Source organism: Xiphophorus maculatus, chromosome 10, assembly GCF_002775205.1.
Source record: "Xiphophorus maculatus strain JP 163 A chromosome 10, X_maculatus-5.0-male, whole genome shotgun sequence".
Taxonomy (NCBI): Eukaryota; Metazoa; Chordata; class Actinopteri; order Cyprinodontiformes; family Poeciliidae; genus Xiphophorus; species Xiphophorus maculatus.
The window spans coordinates 23187421-23205608 of record NC_036452.1 but is presented as its reverse complement, the minus strand read 5'-3'; the positions used below and the strand labels follow the sequence as shown (position 1 = coordinate 23205608).

Below are 18188 nucleotides of genomic sequence, written 5' to 3'. Positions count from 1 at the left end.
CACTACAGTCTAAATAACTCCAAACTAAGGCTGTAGGGTTGTAAAGTTTCCACCTTGTATGATGAGAGATTATCGCCTCACATTTCTCCTTGTTGCCTTTATGGGAGGAACCAAGTTACATGAAAGCAGCAATAAAACATCACAATAAGCATGAGAGCAGCTCTGCTTCACATCACTGTGCGGTCGAGTCAACGGAACAAAGTCCAGCTGCTCCCAGAGGTTTCTTCAGTTGGGAGCATGGATGGATGTAACAGGCTGAGAGGTCGTTAAGGTCACTGCAGTGGGGCCGGTAGAACACGTGGCTCTACGCCTCTGTTCTGCTCAGTGTTTGATGATCCAAACGTGTCTCTAATGATATGAGCTGTTCTCATCACACACCCCGGTGTGTGAAGTGCTGTATATAAAGCCTCCTGTGGAGACGAGAGTACGTGATCGAAAGGTGAGACCTGACCCCAACACCTCGGCTTAGTTCTGGTTGGTTTTCCTCCATCGATCCATCTGTCTTCCCTGCCCTAAATTTGCACGTTGATATCTTCAAATGAATGTCCTTCGTCCGTTTGTGTGGCTGCTGTTGTTTCTCCAATCTAGAGGTCTGAACATTCCTCACTGCAGTGGCATGTCACACCAATGAATATGTGTTTGTGTGTCTTATCCTTGAAATGAATCATTCTGAGAGAGCTGTTGGGTTTTATGTCATGCTTGGAAAATATCTTTCTTAGTTTCTTAGAATCTCCATCATATGATGATCTTTCTTTCTCCTTTTCTTCTTCGTTAGAGTCAGTTGTGTGTTTTCTCGATGTTTGAAGTGTGTTTCTTGTCCTTCACTTCCATCCTTGTGAGGATCTGTTCGACTCGGTGCCGCAAGGTTTTAGTGACTGAATGTTTTTTGTTCCTGTGGGTGGTGAGATTCAGAGAGTTGATAGAAAATTGGGGGTTTTCTGTCTGAATGTATGCCGGACGACGCAAACGGATAGCTTGTTGTCATTGCCATCCTCCCTCGTAAACTTGATTTTGTCTTTGCTCAGTAAAGGCTTCCACTTCTTTGGCTTGCCTTTTGACCCAGGTTTCGTTCTCTTATCTGAACCGGCGGCTACGTTTCCTGACAGTTTCCCGCTGTGAGCAAATGATGCAAACTCTTCTCCTGGATCTTGTCACGGTGTATCTGTGGAGTTGTGCCTGTAATGTGGGGAGAGGCACTGCAACGCATTCACACAACGTATTTAACAACGAATGAATTCAGTAAACATTTTAACAGTGACGTGTGGCTTTTATTTGCATTCTGATGTTAGACCGTGCAGCTCAGGGCTTCAGAGCAAACTTCCAAACGTGTTGGGCTGTGTAGATTTATTTAATTCAAAGAAATTAAATTAGGTGTACTCAGCAGAAGAAAAGGTTAGAAAACATTTTTGAGCAAGTTAGACAAGTTTTTAAAACTAAATCTGTGGATTGATTATAGTGAAACATCGTGTGATGCGGGCAAAGCGGATTGATCATCTTTTGAGCTTTTTTCCCAGCCAGTGGAACAGAAACCTCTTCACTGCTAGCTGAAGGAATGGATGTGTGTCAAATGTTTGGCACCACAGAAGTTGTTGCATTATGAAAGAGTTGATTTGCACAGGCAGCATCTCACAAGATGAAGAGAATACTCCACACACTGCAGTTCCTGGGTTATGTGATCACCATGACGACCTCAGTCAGAACAAACACAATCAGGATGACGAGCAAAACTAACTTCAGTCTGTTCTTATGAACTGATGTGAATCTTCCAGCAGGGCGGTGTTGCTGTAGAAACAAGACAACCTGCCTCTACCAGCCACTGCTTTGGAATAGCTAACCCATTCCTACGTTTTGGTTGTTGGTAAAGTTAGCTTACCCATAATCATCTTAACGCTGTTATGTTAATGTGGGCATTTCTGGTAATCGGATTACTATTGGACTCATAAAGCAATCTTCTCAGCTTGTGGCACACCTCGTCTAGCTTGATCTCTCCTGCCAAGACCTCATGACCTCCATAAAGACGACCTTGTGACAGACAGACAGACACTTACCTACAAAGACCCTTTGTTGTCTTCCCTTAATAATCAGCACATGGTGAGGAGCAGGATGGGGTGACGGTTTGAATCCGATTAGAACCTTTTTGTGAACTTCTTGACCTTCCAACATTTAGAAAGACGATTTTCTTTTCAATTGGTTGCTCCTTATTTTTAAGCAAGCATTTACTAATAACCTTTAAAAAAAACTCATTCTCTGTGTTTAAACATCAGAGAAAACAAGGTCAGAATTCAACAACAGCTGCATGGCTTTACATACGTACGGCTCCGTCCACAATTATTGGCACCCTGGTTGGTGGAAGCTCCTTCCTGAATGGCGCCCTGGTTAAGCCCCTCCTTTAACCGCCTCACACCAAACATAAACCTGCAAAATAGATACATACAGCTCTGGCAAAAATGAAGAGACCACTGCACTGAACCATTTTATTATTCCAGTAAATATTGATTTCTGAACTCTTCCTGAGTTTTTAACTGTTTTACATTAGTATTGTTGCTGGGGGGAAACTATATCATGTGCTTATAAAACTAACTAAGGAACAGTGAAATTATAGATGTAATATCCTTCCCTTTAGTTTTGATGGATCTGTTTGTTAGCCTTTCAAATTGATGTGAAATAGATTCTTTTTTCACCCACACAAGAAGTTTCCATGATCATCTGTCGGCAAATGACGGCACTCCATCAGAAAAAGTTAGGAGAAAACACCGGAGTCAGTCGTTGTTCAACAACAACTGAATATATTTTTTGAAAATTGTATTTTCTGTCGAGTATTCATTACCCAATCGATGCATAATCATAATACGATACTTTGATCTTTTTGAATTCTTAACCTAAAATTGACCAAAGTATGAAAAGACTAAAACTACTACTAAAACTAACTAACTAACTAACTAACTAACTAACTAACTAACTAACTAACTAACTAACTAACTAACTAACTAACTAACTAACTAACTAACTAACTAACTAACTAACTAACTAACTAACTAACTGCTTCATCCAGAATTGATCAGGATAAAGGCAATATACTTGGCTTTTGGTCTTCAAGAAGCACTATGTCATGCAATTAGACAGTCATAAAAAGTAATGAAGTTCTTTTTAATGTGCAACAATATGAATTAAAAAAATGCACATTTTGCAGCAACCAATGCACGATCAAACCATCAGACCGGCAGACTCATCTAACCTCTCCAGAGAGACATGATTACAGCTTGTTGGCTGCCATCATAACGGTTTGCTATTATTACAAATAAAGTCTGAGACGGTTTCCGTCAGAAAGGAGAGGAGGAAATGTTCAGCAGGCATCGAAACATCACAGGATTCAAATGATTTGCCCTGAACTCCTGGTTTTGTGGAGCTGGTGTGGTTTCATGCTCCCCCCATTTTTTCTTTTTTTGTGCCAATCATCAGTCACCAAGCAAGAAGAGCATTTTACGATCCAGGAAGCAGATTTGTGTTTGTGTGGACTGCAGCATACGTGTAGCTGTGAAGTTACCAGCTTTGTTTTGTGCTGTTATTACCAATGGGACTGTTGTCACAGCTTCAACATCTTTATTCCAACAGGAATCTGCTTGGATCTGAACCGTTCCATTGTGGCTGTGAGTGAGAGTAAATAAGCTCAAACATTCTGTTCATGAGACACATTTCACAGATACAAATCTCATGGTTCTTCACAAAGACGGAGCATGAAGTTGTTGTTCTTGGACTACAAATTCATTGAGACTACAAGTAGAACAATGGAGGACGGTGTGTTAGAAGGTGTGGAGTGTTAGTGTTTGGTGATAAAGAGTGTGTTGGATGTAAACTAGACAGCTCAGGTCTGGTTTGTTCATCCTCATGGTTGCTGGGTTACCAACACAGCTCGTCCTAACTGGATCGGATTTATTTCCTGCTCTTTCATGAAGGCCTGATTTGTGGAGTCCATGAGTCCATCCTCCATCCTGAGCCGAGGATCTCTGCAGCTCATCCAAAGCTGCTTTTCCGATAGCGACCCTCCTGGTTCGTGTTGTCCTTTCAGGTGGACGGCCACGTCCTGGTAGGTTTGTAAAAGTGACACTTCTTCCATTTTCAGATGATTGATTGAACAGAGCTATGTGAAGTATATTGTTTTAAACTGAATAAACACAAACTACCCTCAAATTTTTTTACCTTTTCTTGCGCACCGGATGCTCTTGGTAGCTAACCGAGCAATTTCAACAAACTCAAACAGGAAGTTGGATTTTTTTCTTCTTTATTTTGTAACCATTCTCTATAAATATAGAGAATAACTTGGTGGGGAGGAGAAAGTATCTGCTGTGCCAGAGTTACTGTCTGGTGCGCACAGGAAAACATTTGGTCTTCAAGCAGTTCTGTCTGATTCACATGAGAAAGTATCTGCTGGAAACAAGAAAGTATTTACGTATATCACTGAATACAAATAAATGCGGCACTTTTTAGATTTGTATTAATGAAGAAAATTGAAAACAATGTAACCGTTTTTCCTTCCACTTTGTCAGGTTTTTTTATAAGATCCTATCAGGTTGGAATCCAGGCCATAACTCTGGTGTTTGGCAGGTAAAGGTGAACCATTTAACTTTAACAGCAATGGCAAGTTTTCCTTACATCATAAACTATATGACAACAATCCTCCTGATAAGCAGAGATGTGATGAGTTTGACACCAGTTGATGGGAAATACTGTTTACATCCCAACAACACAAAGCGACGTCTTGCTGACAGACCGACCTGAACCCACATCGATAGCAACTTTTGTTTCTGAAGCGGAGGAAGACAGTCAACTTCTGTCCTTCCTGTTTGCTTCCCAGCAGCGTCTTCATCCTTTTCTCTCTCCCTCCAACTCATTGCCGCCAAGAGCATAACAATGAGACATCAGACTCGGTTCCTCATCACAACCCCCTCTTTGTTGCGCCTCAGGGTGTAATTGTAATAAAATCTTGATTAGTCACCACCCTGGGTAGCTCCACTCTCATCCACTGAAACCGGGAGCACGCTGTCAAAATTAAAACGGTTTCCAATAGCAACACAGTGAAAACCGGTGGGTCTTGCCTTCTTTCTATGTAGATAAGGGAGGCTAATATCACACACATCAGTGCATTTCCTGTCTGTCAATATGAGATTTCTGCCAGCTTGATTCTTGTCTCTCAGATTAGCGCTCTTACTGCCAGGTCCAGGTGATGTCAGAGTCCACAAACTGATTGAAAAAGGTCTTGACTAGAGGATGTGGAGCTTCCACGGTTTTAAATGTTAAATCACATATGTGGGATATTGTGTTGATGGAATAATAAGCAAAAACCTCTAAATTAGTCTTTTTTGAAGACTAATTTAAAATAATTTTTACGTAAAAAGTAAAAATCAGTCTTGATGGCGTGTTCAAATTCATTTCAGTACATAAATATTTCCCAGGACCCGTGATGCGGCACATTATGGAATAATTTGACTCTGTCTCTTTAAATTGATTTGACCTGATCAGCAGTCTGTATCTGACCAATCAGCTTACAGCAGTGCTTGCCACGCCCACTGAATTCAATTCAGGTCAAATCAGTTCGGTCTACTCATAGGCTAAAGCTAACCAGACAGTCAGAGCAGATGTAGCTTCTGTGGAGGGAAAAATGAAGAAAGTGAGAGAAAACGTAAAGTTAACAGTAAATAGCAGCAGACGATGTAAACTGGAGAAGAAAGAGAGGAATATTAGTCAGTTAACTGATAGCATAGATTGGGATAAGGTAATGCTTTAGAATGAGGCATTAGAGACTCTTAATGATTACATAATCTATTAAATATATAAATAAATGTATTTCCATGTAGACTCAGATCAATTAAAAGTCAATAAATCCACACATCACATTTTATCTCTATCAATAATATTTCTAAAAAGGATTTTTCTTTTATTTGCTAAAACTTCCATAAATATTTCACAACTGAATTAATAATTGTATGGCTGCACTTTATCTGACAGTATTAATGGATCATAATGGGTCGCCGTGATAAAAGGCCCTGCAGCATCAGCCTGGTGCAGGCTTTCTCATGAGAAGTACTAGATGTTTATATGTTGCGTAGATGATCTGCTCTCTCTCAAAATAAACATTTGTGTCTGGAAACCTAAAAAAAAAAAAAAGATATTCCTCTTTTTTTCCTGTTTGCTTCCACATCCAGGCCTGCTGACTCTCTGCGGTGCGAGTCTCTACATCGTCTACTCCTACCAAGCGCTGGCAGAGACGAAGCGCCTGGTGGGGCCTGAGGGCCTGGCCTCCATCCAGACCTCCTTCGGCTGGTCTCTGGGCCTGGCCTGGCTCTCCTGCGGCCTGGAGCTGCTCACCGGAACTCTGTTGCTCATAGCCGCACAAATGGCCAGGATACGGCAGAGAGGGCCCAGTAAGGCCTGACGCTGCCTGCCGCGCCGATCCCTGAACGTCCCAAACACAAACTGAAGCGACAACGGTGTGGACAACTTTCAGTTTTGTTTTTTTTTTCCAGGTGGTGCAAGAATTTCACAGGGACAGTGATTGAGCTGTGCCCCCTTGTGGGCACAATTGTGTGTACTGAGGTCCCTTCTGATTTTGGAGTTGTTGATCATGGTGTTTTATTCGGGTATATATGTAAAAAGTTAAATCTGTAAAGTTGTCCCCTCTGCAAGCCTTTCCTCTGTTTTCATCATTTTATGAGTTTTCAGTTGGATAACCATGCAGAGTGTTTGCACTCTGTAAAAAGTGCAAAAGAATTACTATATAGTTTTGTCACATGTAACGGTTTAAAAATTTCCATATGCGTCAACATTTTTGCTGCTTTCAGACATATCAACACGGTCTTCACTTTACTGTACAGTGATTTGTACCAGTGTTCATGCTTTAACCTTTCTATGAACTGCTGGGTCGCTAAAACAAACATCAATGGATTTTTTTGGTAGTGCATGATTGCAAAGTAGTTTTTAAAAAAATGATCAAACTAAAAACTGTGCCCTCCACTTGTACTCAGCTCCCTTGAGTCGGAAATCCTGAGACTGAATTTGTGGCCCGAGACCCTAAAGCCTGGTCTCTTTGTGGGGCCCAGGCTTCAGTTCCACCAGGAGCAGTGAGTCCTCACAGCGTAGTATGTGTCAGGAAAATGGTCCCCACAAGGTAATACGAACAAATGCGCGCGCACACATACACACACACACACACACACACATACATATATATGTATATACATAAATTCTAAAGTAAACTAGAATTAGTATTACATAAAATGTACCTCTAAGTTTGAAATCAAAACTGACGGCCTAATAATGCCACTGCTATGAACCAGCCAGTGAATTCAGGAATGAACGATTAACTGGAGTCTCAGTGAGAGACGTTTTTAACTTTGCTTGTTTACAATGCAGTAGGTCTTGTTATTCTTTTTAATTTAAAAATATATTTAAGAAAGGGCTGGATATGAGCACAGAGTGAATTCTCGTTGCTCTCTGTTTTCGTCACATGTCACGGCGGCTCTGTGCTACACTGAGCAGCAGAGAGGAAGAGGAGGGTAACGGTGCGCTCCCTTCATCTTGGTTTATACTTGCTTGTTTCTCTTTAGTTAATGTTGATAGTTAAGTGCTGCTTACAGTTCATTTGCTACCTTAATTGTTATATATATAAGGACAAATTAGGATTTTGTTTCTACCAAAGCAACTCAAATCAACTTTTTTCCTCTCCTGTTTGTTATATTTTCCTTTAATTTTGTTATTACAAGTAACACCAAAATGTTATCAATGCTTACAACATTTGTATGTAGCAAAAAACAAAACTACATGGGTATCTGACATTTATGTAAAAATTCAGAATTCTGGGAAAAAGTCAGAATTCGAAATGTTATATTTTATCAAAACATATACTTTTTTTGCTGTAAACATACTGCGGTTATTTACTTAATAAAGATGATTCAACTTTTTTGTGAACTTCACCCATAGAAACTATGAAAATAAAACTATGTTACGAATAAAATGGCTTGTTTGAAAATTTACATTTTCAAAAATGGATCATTTGAGAGACAAATGTCTAAATGACTAACAGGACGTTTTCACAACTTGAGTTGTGGATCTCTGTACATCCTCCAGAGTCACCCTGGGTTTCTTTGACATTTATGTTTGCAAAGTTCTATAAGGTTCTGTTTCCAACGACGGTGTATTAATGACATTGTAGGTACAAAAAAATGTGGAGGCAGGAGTAAATTTCTGCCAAAACACTAAATAAATTTTGAGACGAATCTCAGAAATGTTTTTTAATAAAAAGCAACTGACAAATTTTCTTGATTTTCAAAAGTCAAAACATATTAGTCTTTTGAAATTAAGAAATGTTTCCCTTTTTTTTGTCTAGAAAATTTCCGAGACTTTTCTCGCAAATTTTTGAATTTTCACTCAGAAGTTTCCTTGTTTTTCTAGAAAATTTCTGACATTCTCAAAATGTCTGAGATTTTTTGGCGGAGACTTACTCCTATTTTTGTTTCTATCTGCAGCGGCCCTGATACGCCGTCGTTAGTTTTGGACCGCACAGCGATCAAAGCTTATTTCATTTAACGTTGGGATAAAAACCCCTTGCAGCTGTGCATATACCAGAAAACAAGAGAGTTTTAGTAACAGCATTTAGATCAAAGGTGACTTTGGATGCTTGAACTCTGTTGTTGTGGGCTGAGTGGCACCAAATGACCTTTGACCCAACTAGATTTCTGCTGCTGGCATCCATCGTGATTTTCACGGCTTTGTTAACATCTTTGTCAGAAACGAAGCCCCCGCCCCACCACCACCACCATATGTTTTTCAGAGACGTGGGAACATGAATAATATAATCTCCCTGCCAGCAAAACATGCAAATGAAGGCCTGCGCTCTCCGTCGGCATGAGGTCAGGGTTGGAGGCTCGGATAGAGTTTGGGGCATCAGCAGAACTACGGAAGCCAGGAAAGAAATTTTTGTTTATTTTTTCCCTAAAGACCCATTACTTAAGTTTGACTAAAAGTTCCTTAAGCATATGACCTTCCATGCAACACGTACCTTCAAAAAATAATGCAAAAATGTGTGAAGCATTAAATTTGATTTCGTTTATATTTTTATCTTCAATTTAAATCCAGGCCCAATTCTGTTTTCCATTTCAAGATGTGTTCTCAGAAGCATCATGTAAAGCCAAGCTAGCTTTTTAAACTGTTGACATCCGCAGTAGTTTGCTACTGTAAATGACCGGGGCGGATCGCCTTACTTTAGATACTTGGCCAAAGATTTTCTTGAAAAAAAAAAAAAAAGGTCAAATTTCTAAGAAAAAAATTCTGAATTCTGGAAAAAAAGTCAGAATTCAAAAAAAAAAAAATTCTCTCATTTTTCTTACTTTTAACCTCATGAAACTAAAGCCAGAATTCTTCTATTTTTCAAGTGGCTATAACCTTTCTGTAGTTTTTATATATTCTGCCAAATTACATCCATGTGAAATGATATCAGTTCAGTGTTGTTTAACTCTAAGTACTCATTGAGTGCAAAGACAGCTTTTTATTCATATTTAAGGGGTTTATTAACGAGTTTCATTAATACATTTAACTACAACTGGCCCTTTGAAGACATTCATTGACTTTATATGGCCCAAATTAAAAATGAGTAACATGTTGGATCACTTCTATTGGACTGTCGAGTAACGAAACATCAGCACAAAAGATTTCAGCCACATTTTTTTGGTTGTTTTCATCCAGGACAGAGAGCGCCTGATACATTTAGAAGGCAGATAGATTTTATTCCTTATTTTACATCAGTTGTACAGTTGCCGTGTGAACAGATGAAAGACGGTACAGAAATGCAGCAGAGCGCAAACGACATCCTGTCACAGCACAGATAAGAGTCAGTGGTGTTACCATAACAATGCTCTGAGATTTGTAGCATAAAAAAAAAAAGGTTTTATTCAAATGTGGAGAAATAACTTGAACATTGCTGTCAATTGAAAGGTACAGTAGGTCATTTTAAACTTCGTCCACAAAGGGAGTTTTTTTGAGGTTGCCGGAGGACGCCATCGTCTTCTTGCCCGTCACAAACTTCTTGGCAGCCTGAGGGGAGAAGGAGAGAAAAACAGGAACTATGGTGACCAAATGTTTTCCTGAAATATGACATCATTCAATCATTTTATTGGTTCTATTTGTATGTTTTTAGTGTTTTTACCGTTACTAATTCTAGTTTAGTTTGTATATTTTAAAGTAGCGTGTGCTAATTCCAGAAATCTGTAGTTTCTTGCTGTTCACATAAGACCTGCGCTGGACTTATGTCTTCATCTATTATTTTAAAACCTGAGCCTCATCAATAGATATTTATAAATGTTAACTGAGACTGAACTATTTGGCTATTGTTTTCTTGATAATAAAGTGGTGCCCTGACCACTTTTGATCATTTTGATCTAAATTACTAGCATTATTCAAAATTGCTCTAAGCAATTATTATTATTCAAAGCCAAAACCGGAAGATGAAGCAGCAGCTGAAACAAAAGGTTTAACCATTTTAACCCATCACAGGTAAAAAATAAATAAATAAATAAAACACAAAATCTTACATTTGAAACATCAGTCAGGGAGACGTTGTCAATGTTCTTGGAGATTTCTTCTTGAGTGTGGTAGGATCCATCAGCCAGAGCCTGGGAGCCCATGGCCTCCAGCAGACCCTCAGACGCTTCCAGAGACATCAGGAACTGACCTTTCAGCGCAGCCCTGAAGAGGAAAAACGAAATGTTGACTGGTTTAGAGACAAAAAAACGATAGTCATGTTTTACTTTAACCCTCCCATTGTCTTAAGAGATCGGGTCAAGTTTTCTACAATGTTTTCTCTCTTTTTTTTTTTGGTGGTTTTGGGAACTGACCGTCTGACGGGACAGAGTAAAAATAAAATAAACAGAATTAAAAAAACCAGCATAGATCCTTCTGCTGGGTTACTAATAAAATCACAAGGTGTTCCATCAGTTGGACGACATCAAGTTTAGTTCAAATTCACCTCGGAGAACTTGAACTGGTCCCTAAAGTACATGTACCACAATATGAGAATGGCAACAGCTTTGTCATAAAGTGTAAACTGAGTTTGGTTTATGTTTAAGACTGTGACCATTTTAACAACAAATGTAAATAATATCAGTTTTATCTTTTCCTCCTGATTAGAATTTGTATTAGTTAAAGTTGAAAACAGGATCAGGTGCCGAGTTTGGATTAATGTAAAATGTGGCTGAAACTTTCTTCTGCTCATAAAAAAAAAGACTTTCACTTAAAGTAAAATTTTAATGTGGTACTTTTCAACATATTACACTTATAATTTCCTTGTATTTAAGTGGATCAAAGTAACTGTACTTGTCCTTGAGTATGTTATTTTTGTACTCTCTCAACCGCTGGCGAAACACGACCTGAGCTCCTTTCTCAATCGGCGGTCCATGTGTGTTTCTTACTTGGCCCGAGTCAGGTCAGCAGCTGTGACTCCACCCTCAGCAACAGCCCTAACCTGGGCCAGGGCGGCCCTGATCACCTGGCAGGACAACAGAGGACAGCGCGCGGAGCATCAGTGCCAGCAAAATGGGGGGGAAAAAAACTATATTAATTCAAAGAATAAAGTTAGAACATTAGGCGAACACATTTTAGATGAATTCCAACACGAAAACGCAGACTTACCACTGCGTTAAATGAGAAATGTTAAGCATTTAATGAAGCTTGACTTTGGTATTGGTTTGACAAATAAAGGAATCTTGATGAAAGAACTGCAGCTTTACCAATCTTAACTTTATCAAAGTGTTTCTTTTCTTTGAAAATGTCTTTTTTCCTAATAATTTTACAACTTTTGTGTCCTTATTCTTGTAGTTAAATTCTGTCTCGTTAGTCTGGCGCTAACACTCAGAGATGTTGTTCTGTTGGATAAACATACATCACCAGCCGCTGCAGCCTGGGAGATGGTGTAGACTCCAAACAGACCGGAGTCAGAGTAGCTGGCATTGAAAGCGCTCACCTGGGAAAAAAAGAGAAAAATCTGCTTTAATAACATAAAGAGCTTCAGTCAAGTTGATCCATGTTGTTTAACAAAGGGAGGATATCAGAATCTTTTCAGTCTACATTTTGTGTTCTGACCATTGACATGAAATTTAAATATTATACATCTATTTCTGGACTAGTTTTGTCTTTTGGATTTGTGTGTGGAAAAGTTAAAAATGACAGAAAAAAAAAGCAGATAAACACACACATTGAAACTATCGTAGATGTAAGGTCAGGGTGATAAATCGATTGATCAGATTTGCTGTTTATGAGGAATTCATATTTGGAAAACAGCCTTGAGCTCCGACCCGGCCAGCGCTGCCATCTTGTTTTACAGATGGCTGAATTCAGGTCAACTCTCGAAGGAGATGACTGAAATAAAAGCAGGTTTTTGAAAAGGTTTTCGGTCATTTGCAAGTACTTTATTTTAAAAAAAATGAAGAAGAAAAACAACATTTTGGTTTTATTTTTAAGTCTTATCCCCCAGCTCTTTAAAGACTGCATGACAAAGTGACTGCCACCCACATCAAAGGGGTCAGCGGTTGCCTTGGCGACCCCCTGGAACAGCTTGCCGGAGCCGCCGGAGCCCCTCTTGATGTGCGGACCGGCTCCCAGGACGTGCTGCAGCACGCTGAACGCCAGGGCTTCCCCAGTGCCGGCTGCAGCCGACTGGCTCACCACAGCAGAGTGGACCAGATCGCTCAGGCTGGACAGACGGACCTCTCCTGTGGACCACAGGTACAGGTCTGTACAGAAACTACAGCCCCCATGGGGTCCAAATGGATTATCATGCTGTTGTGGTGCTGAGCTCACCACTGCGGTACTGCGCCTTGGCCCCGGTGGCTCCGGCTCCGCCGCGGATGTTGAGGAACTGCTCCCCGACCTGCTTCAGCACAGAGTGCTCCACACCTGGAGGACCAGAGACCAGACGACAGCACAGTCACAGCTCTGGACGGGAGAAAAACCATAAACCTACAGCTGCTGTGAAGACGCCATTTACAGGCTGGCACCTCTGTAAAGACGCATGAAAAAAAATCCTGAAAAGAAATAAATCTGTAGCCCCATCAGGAACTCGAAATCATTAATATTGATTTCATGTCTGGTGAGCTTGGTTCACTTTCCACCCAGCTTCACTTTCCTAGTAGATTCTGCCGAATATTGATGTCTAACATCCTGGTGTTTGAAAGGGATCACAGCTTCACAGCACCTTCAACCAGGTGACACTAAAGGAGTTCATTTCCTGCCAAAATGTTACAAATACAAAATATTTTACATAACAATGTGCAGCAACTTTCAACAGCAGAGGGCGCCGTCAAGACAACTGAAACCTGCTATATGACTACATACTTTGTAGCCTCTATTCCATCTAACCACAGCTTTCAGTTGTCTTGATGGCGCCCCCTGCTGTCATAAGTGTCATGACTTTTTGCAGAAACTTGTTGCAGTGTGTTCGTGAGCAAAAGGTGTGTTGTGTGTGAGAGGAGACACTTTGTGAAACATATTTTATCTGTTTGCAACATTCTGGCAGGAAATGAACCCCATAAATACTTCCTTGGCACTCAATTTCAGACAGAGCATTGACTGTTGCTGAACAGTAAATAGTGCGCTAATTTGTTTCTTTTACTCCTTCCACCGTGTTTGAGGGTTAAATCAAACACAGTAATCATACTTAGAGGGAATGAGATGTTTTTTCTGTTTTATGTGTGTGGCTCAAACTCAATCTTTTCCTCAAAATTATTGTCTTGCTCACCATGTGTTGGCAAGCTAAAGATGGCTCCTCATCAAGTTCAGTATAAACAGAATAGAAAAAAACAAAAGTGATAGATGATATTTCTTAATGAGGGATTCATCCCCCTAAAGAATTTGAATTTTTCTACATTTCTCAGTGTGAGATTATGTTCCTGTTTTATGTTTTATGATTTTTGCCAGAGGTGTCCACAAACGCAGCCAACAGGCTTTTACAACACCGCTGGGTTAAATGACGACGATCTTACCAAGTCCTACAAGAGCCATTCTTGCACTTGTGAAATTGTTTTGGACAAACTGGTGAAGCTGAGGAAACAGAAAACAAGTGAATGAGGAAAAGGTTTCAGAACGGACAGTGAGAGAGGGTGAACTGACTCACATGTTCAGAATGGATGTGGTCAACCATATGGTCTGGACAGTACAGGGAGTTACACAGAGCGTTCTTATAAGCTGCTGCATGGAGAGCTTCGACCACACCTGGACAAGGAAACAGCAGAAACACACAAACTGGATTTAATGTCTGGAGAAACTTGAGAACTCTTACAGATTTCCACATCTCCTCTACACAGTGACATTATCTCTCTAGTGTAATGACACCACAGTGCCCACCTATCTGGGGGTTCTGTGCAGCCTGTGCTATGTCCACCTTGACCCGGGGCGTGAGCTCAGACACCTCCCAGGGACGGAACTCGGGAGCCGTCGTCACGTTGATCAAAAACTCCATCACTGTGTCGCTGCGGAACAATCAAGGTGGAGGCAGGGAAACGTGAGCAGCTTTCATGGCCGGCCTCTGAAGGACGTGCCAGATGGAAACACTTACATGTCGTCTCTCAAGCAGTCCACTACGTACATCATATTCTCTCTGGACGAACTCACGCTGCAAGAGAAACATCCAAAGATAAGAGCGCTGAGTGCTGAGTGACTCTGGTCATGTTGTCTTCCTGTCAGGGGAGGGAGGCACTGACCTCAGGCTGCCTCCCACCGCCTCAATGCCGCGGCAGATTTTGAACGCTGATGCTCCTTTGGTTGTCTAGAAGAAAATAAGCATAATATTATGTTAATGCCAGTAAAAGTTCTGTTAATGCAGCACCACTTTTTTTGTTGGCCAACAAAGTTCTTTAAAAGTCTTTAAAAACAAAGAAGCACTTCAGAAAAATGAAAATTCACCGTTATAAATAATTACAGTATTTTGAAGGACCACAAAGAAGTGATAAAATACAACTAAATACACAAATAAAAGTGGCGTATGCACACATATACATGCATGTGCAGCTGCCAAAGTGATATATTTATACAGCCATGTTGGCACCTTTTTCCTTCCACACAACCTTCTTTGACAATACTGACATTTTCTGAGACACAGATATGTGTGTTTTCTTTATATAGTCTTCAAAAATACAAAAGAAAAAGGCATTGACATATTATTTCACTCTATGTGTAATAAATCATTGAACAACTTCATGAAATTCTATTTTTTTTAGCTCTACTTTAATATTTACACTATTAGAGCTACACAATACGGACAAAAAAACAGTTTAGCCATGTTCAGTATTGAAGAGTTTCGATAATTATCCCAATAAGGTTTAAAATTAAAAGTCTAGGTCTTAAGATTTATGACAAATTGAAAAAGCATAAATAAAAAAAATTTAATAAAACATTAGTAATAAATGTAGCTTCATACCAGGTTGGAGGCCAGCCTGAGCAGGTGGGTGACACCTTGGTTGTCAGGGGTTTCATAGCGACAGCCGGCCTTGATGAAGACCCCAATTTTGGAGGCTGGGGAGTAGTTCTCCAGAGACGTGATCACCAGTCCGCTGGGCAGCTTGCTTACCTGAGCAGGGCGAGAGACAGGGTTGCTGTTTGCACTGTGACACACAACATGTCTGCCTGTAAGCTCCAGCTCCTAGAATGGTCTGCGTGCTTAGGTGGACAAATCCGCAGATTCAAACGCAAGCAGAACACAGCAGGAAGTGTCCTGCTGTGTTCTGCCCGAGCACAGAATGTATCGAGACGCCCCAACATACATGAACCTCCTGGAAGGAGTGGGCAGCCCCCGGAGAGAGCTTCAGACCAACCAGAGGCTCGGTAAGGGACTGGCCCTTTCTGGCCGCGGCATAGAAGCGTCTCTGTGGAGGAGAGAAACACGTCAACACCTACTGACCTGCACATCCTGAGGCTGAAACCCAGTCGCCTCCACCTTACAGGCAGCCTGGGCTGCGTAAAGCCTTGTCTGGAAAAACAGAGAACATAGGAAGGCGGGACATTACTGCTAATGTGTTTCTGTCTCTGTGGCGGAAGATTGAACCACAGAGAACTCCTACTGTAGAGAAGACCCTAACCCAGCTGGTGACCATACAAGTTTTTTTTTGTTGGCCAGACAGTTGGAGACTTTAAAAAAAAGCTGATCTTTATCTGATTACCAAACACGCCATGTCTAAGAAAAACACTCTTCAGTGTGGAAGTCACAAATTGCCATATTTTCACTGAGGGGTGATCACACAAACGTTGAAGAAGCTTTCTACAAGGAAGCTGTTCCCTACTACTCAGAACCTTGGGCTGCGTTCACACTGCAGCCTGAAGTGACCCAATTCTGATTTTTATTTAATTTTTCACGTTATGCGACCTGGATCTGATCTTTTCATGACAGTCTGAACAACACAGGTCGGATTCTTTTCGAATGCGACGCAGGTTGATCTAAGGCTGAAGGCAGCCTTAGATCAACATTCAGCATTAAACTTTTTAATATCAACCTAGAGAAACTCCTGTTAGATTACAAATCTAGAACAAACTTAGAAAGTTCCATCTACCTTTATAGAATCAAACATGGAGAACCAACATCTAGTTTTATCAGATCAAGAATCCAGAGAAACCCCTTCTAGATTAGAAATTACAAACTACTTATTGTTAAACATTGGGAATCAATATGTAGTTTTACACTTTTACCTTTTTGTCTTTCTTTTGGTTTGTTGTTTTGTTTGTATTTCCTTCTAATTTATGTAAAGCATGACATTCTGCTTTCTGCTGTGTGATGTGTTAACGTTTTCTGAACAGGTCGCTGTTAAACCAATTAATCGACATATCACAGCAACAAGACGAGAAAAAAATGAGTCAACCCCCCCCCCCCCCCAAATAAATCTGTGATTAATGCATCTCTAACTGTATACAGTATATGACAGACTAAAGTGCATGATGGTGTAGCTAGACAGCTAGCCCTGCAAGAGAAGCACATTCCCACAATGAAAAACATTCACTTGATCCTGCAGCTAGGACTGTTGAGCAAATGGTTATAGTTATGTACTGAATTTTAAAAAGAATGCTTCGCAGGCCCTAAATCAGGTTTTTATCTATAGTTTAGTATAGAGGAACAAAACACTCAGCAGTTTAAAAATACCAATGCACTTGAACTTGGCTTGTGACAGGAACAAGCCGGGGATTAGTTATTTTGATTTCAAATAACTAATCCCCGTTTACAGCAAAACGTCTGGAGTGTATATTGAATGTTGTTCTCATAAATGCATATAGACTACAGAAAGATATTGCAGTCAGCTAATAACTCAGTAGAAGATTTACTAAAACCAAAGGTTTGAAAATCAGCCACAAAGTTCTAAAAATGTAAACTAAATTTAGACTGAAGTAAAGGGAAACTGAAGTACAATGAAGGTAGAATTGCACTAAATGTTACCAAAGTCCTTTTAAATGGCATTTATATAAACCATCCTGGTAGTAAGTTGAGCAAAAAGTAAAATTCCTCACAGCTCAATCCGAACACAACATATGAAACGAGTCAACATACAGACGCTAGCAGCTACGAGCTAGCTGTCTTTATGCTCCCAAATAAATGATTTTCTGTTCTACAAGAGAGAAGTGAACTTAAACGTATTAATGAAAGCTAAAATGTACACGGTATGTATGTGTTTATTATGTAATATTCCCAGGTTAAAGCTAGCAGCTTCCTCGGTTGCTCTTCCTCACAGCCTCCCTCGACAGAACCCCAGCAGTTTTTATTTTTACCTCATTCAACAATAAACCAAGAGAGCTCTAGTGGGTGAACGTGTTCCCCGAGTATTCAGACATATAAGCTCCATGAAGTGAGCCCTCACCGACAGCTGACTGATTCCTCGGATCCCCTTCATCTCTCTCAGGACGAATAACCAATATGGCCGCCTTCAAAGTGCCCTACCCAGAATGAACCGCGCGTTCTTCGTTGCCGAGTTCCGAAGCAGAGACGCAGCGTGAGGGCGCGCGCGCCCTCTAGTGTTGACATTAGAGTTGTGCGTTGTGTCCAAACTAAATGTTTTTCTGTGGTCGTTTTGACTTTTCTCTGTTTGAATCACATGTCGCTTAAGATGCTGATTTCCCGTTAGATTTGCCTGTATTAAGTACTGAATGAACAATATTAATTATAATTTAAT

The 18188-nt window shown here is 40.4% G+C and overlaps 2 protein-coding genes across 3 annotated transcripts in view; one reads left to right on the top strand and one right to left on the bottom strand.

The window, feature by feature from the left end:
* LOC102219273 (transmembrane protein 235-like) overlaps positions 1-7962 on the top strand; it is a 9817-nt gene extending 1855 nt beyond the window's left edge. The window contains exon 4 of the mRNA XM_023341416.1: positions 6201-7962. Within this exon, the coding sequence (XP_023197184.1) occupies positions 6201-6430 (230 nt within the window). The 3' untranslated portion in view covers positions 6431-7962. The remainder of the gene's footprint in view (positions 1-6200) is intronic.
* Positions 7963-9751: 1789 nt separating this feature from the next.
* On the bottom strand, positions 9752-17962 carry LOC102217635 (cytochrome b-c1 complex subunit 2, mitochondrial-like). Of its 2 annotated transcripts, none has more exons than XM_005813538.3 (14): positions 17877-17962; positions 15938-16006; positions 15458-15607; positions 14742-14806; positions 14597-14653; positions 14386-14510; positions 14156-14253; positions 14025-14082; positions 12844-12939; positions 12556-12755; positions 11927-12007; positions 11457-11533; positions 10581-10734; positions 9752-10083 (listed from the first exon to the last, which is right to left on the bottom strand). In XM_005813538.3, the coding sequence occupies exons 1-14, from the start codon at positions 17907-17909 to the stop codon at positions 10000-10002; spliced, it is 1347 nt and encodes a 448-aa protein (XP_005813595.1). In that variant the 5' UTR covers positions 17910-17962; the 3' UTR covers positions 9752-9999. The 2 variants fall into 2 exon arrangements, with proteins under 2 accessions (XP_005813595.1, XP_005813594.1); XM_005813537.3 differs by lacking the exon at positions 15938-16006 and adding an exon at positions 15801-15902.
* Between the last annotated feature and the right edge of the window lie 226 nt (positions 17963-18188).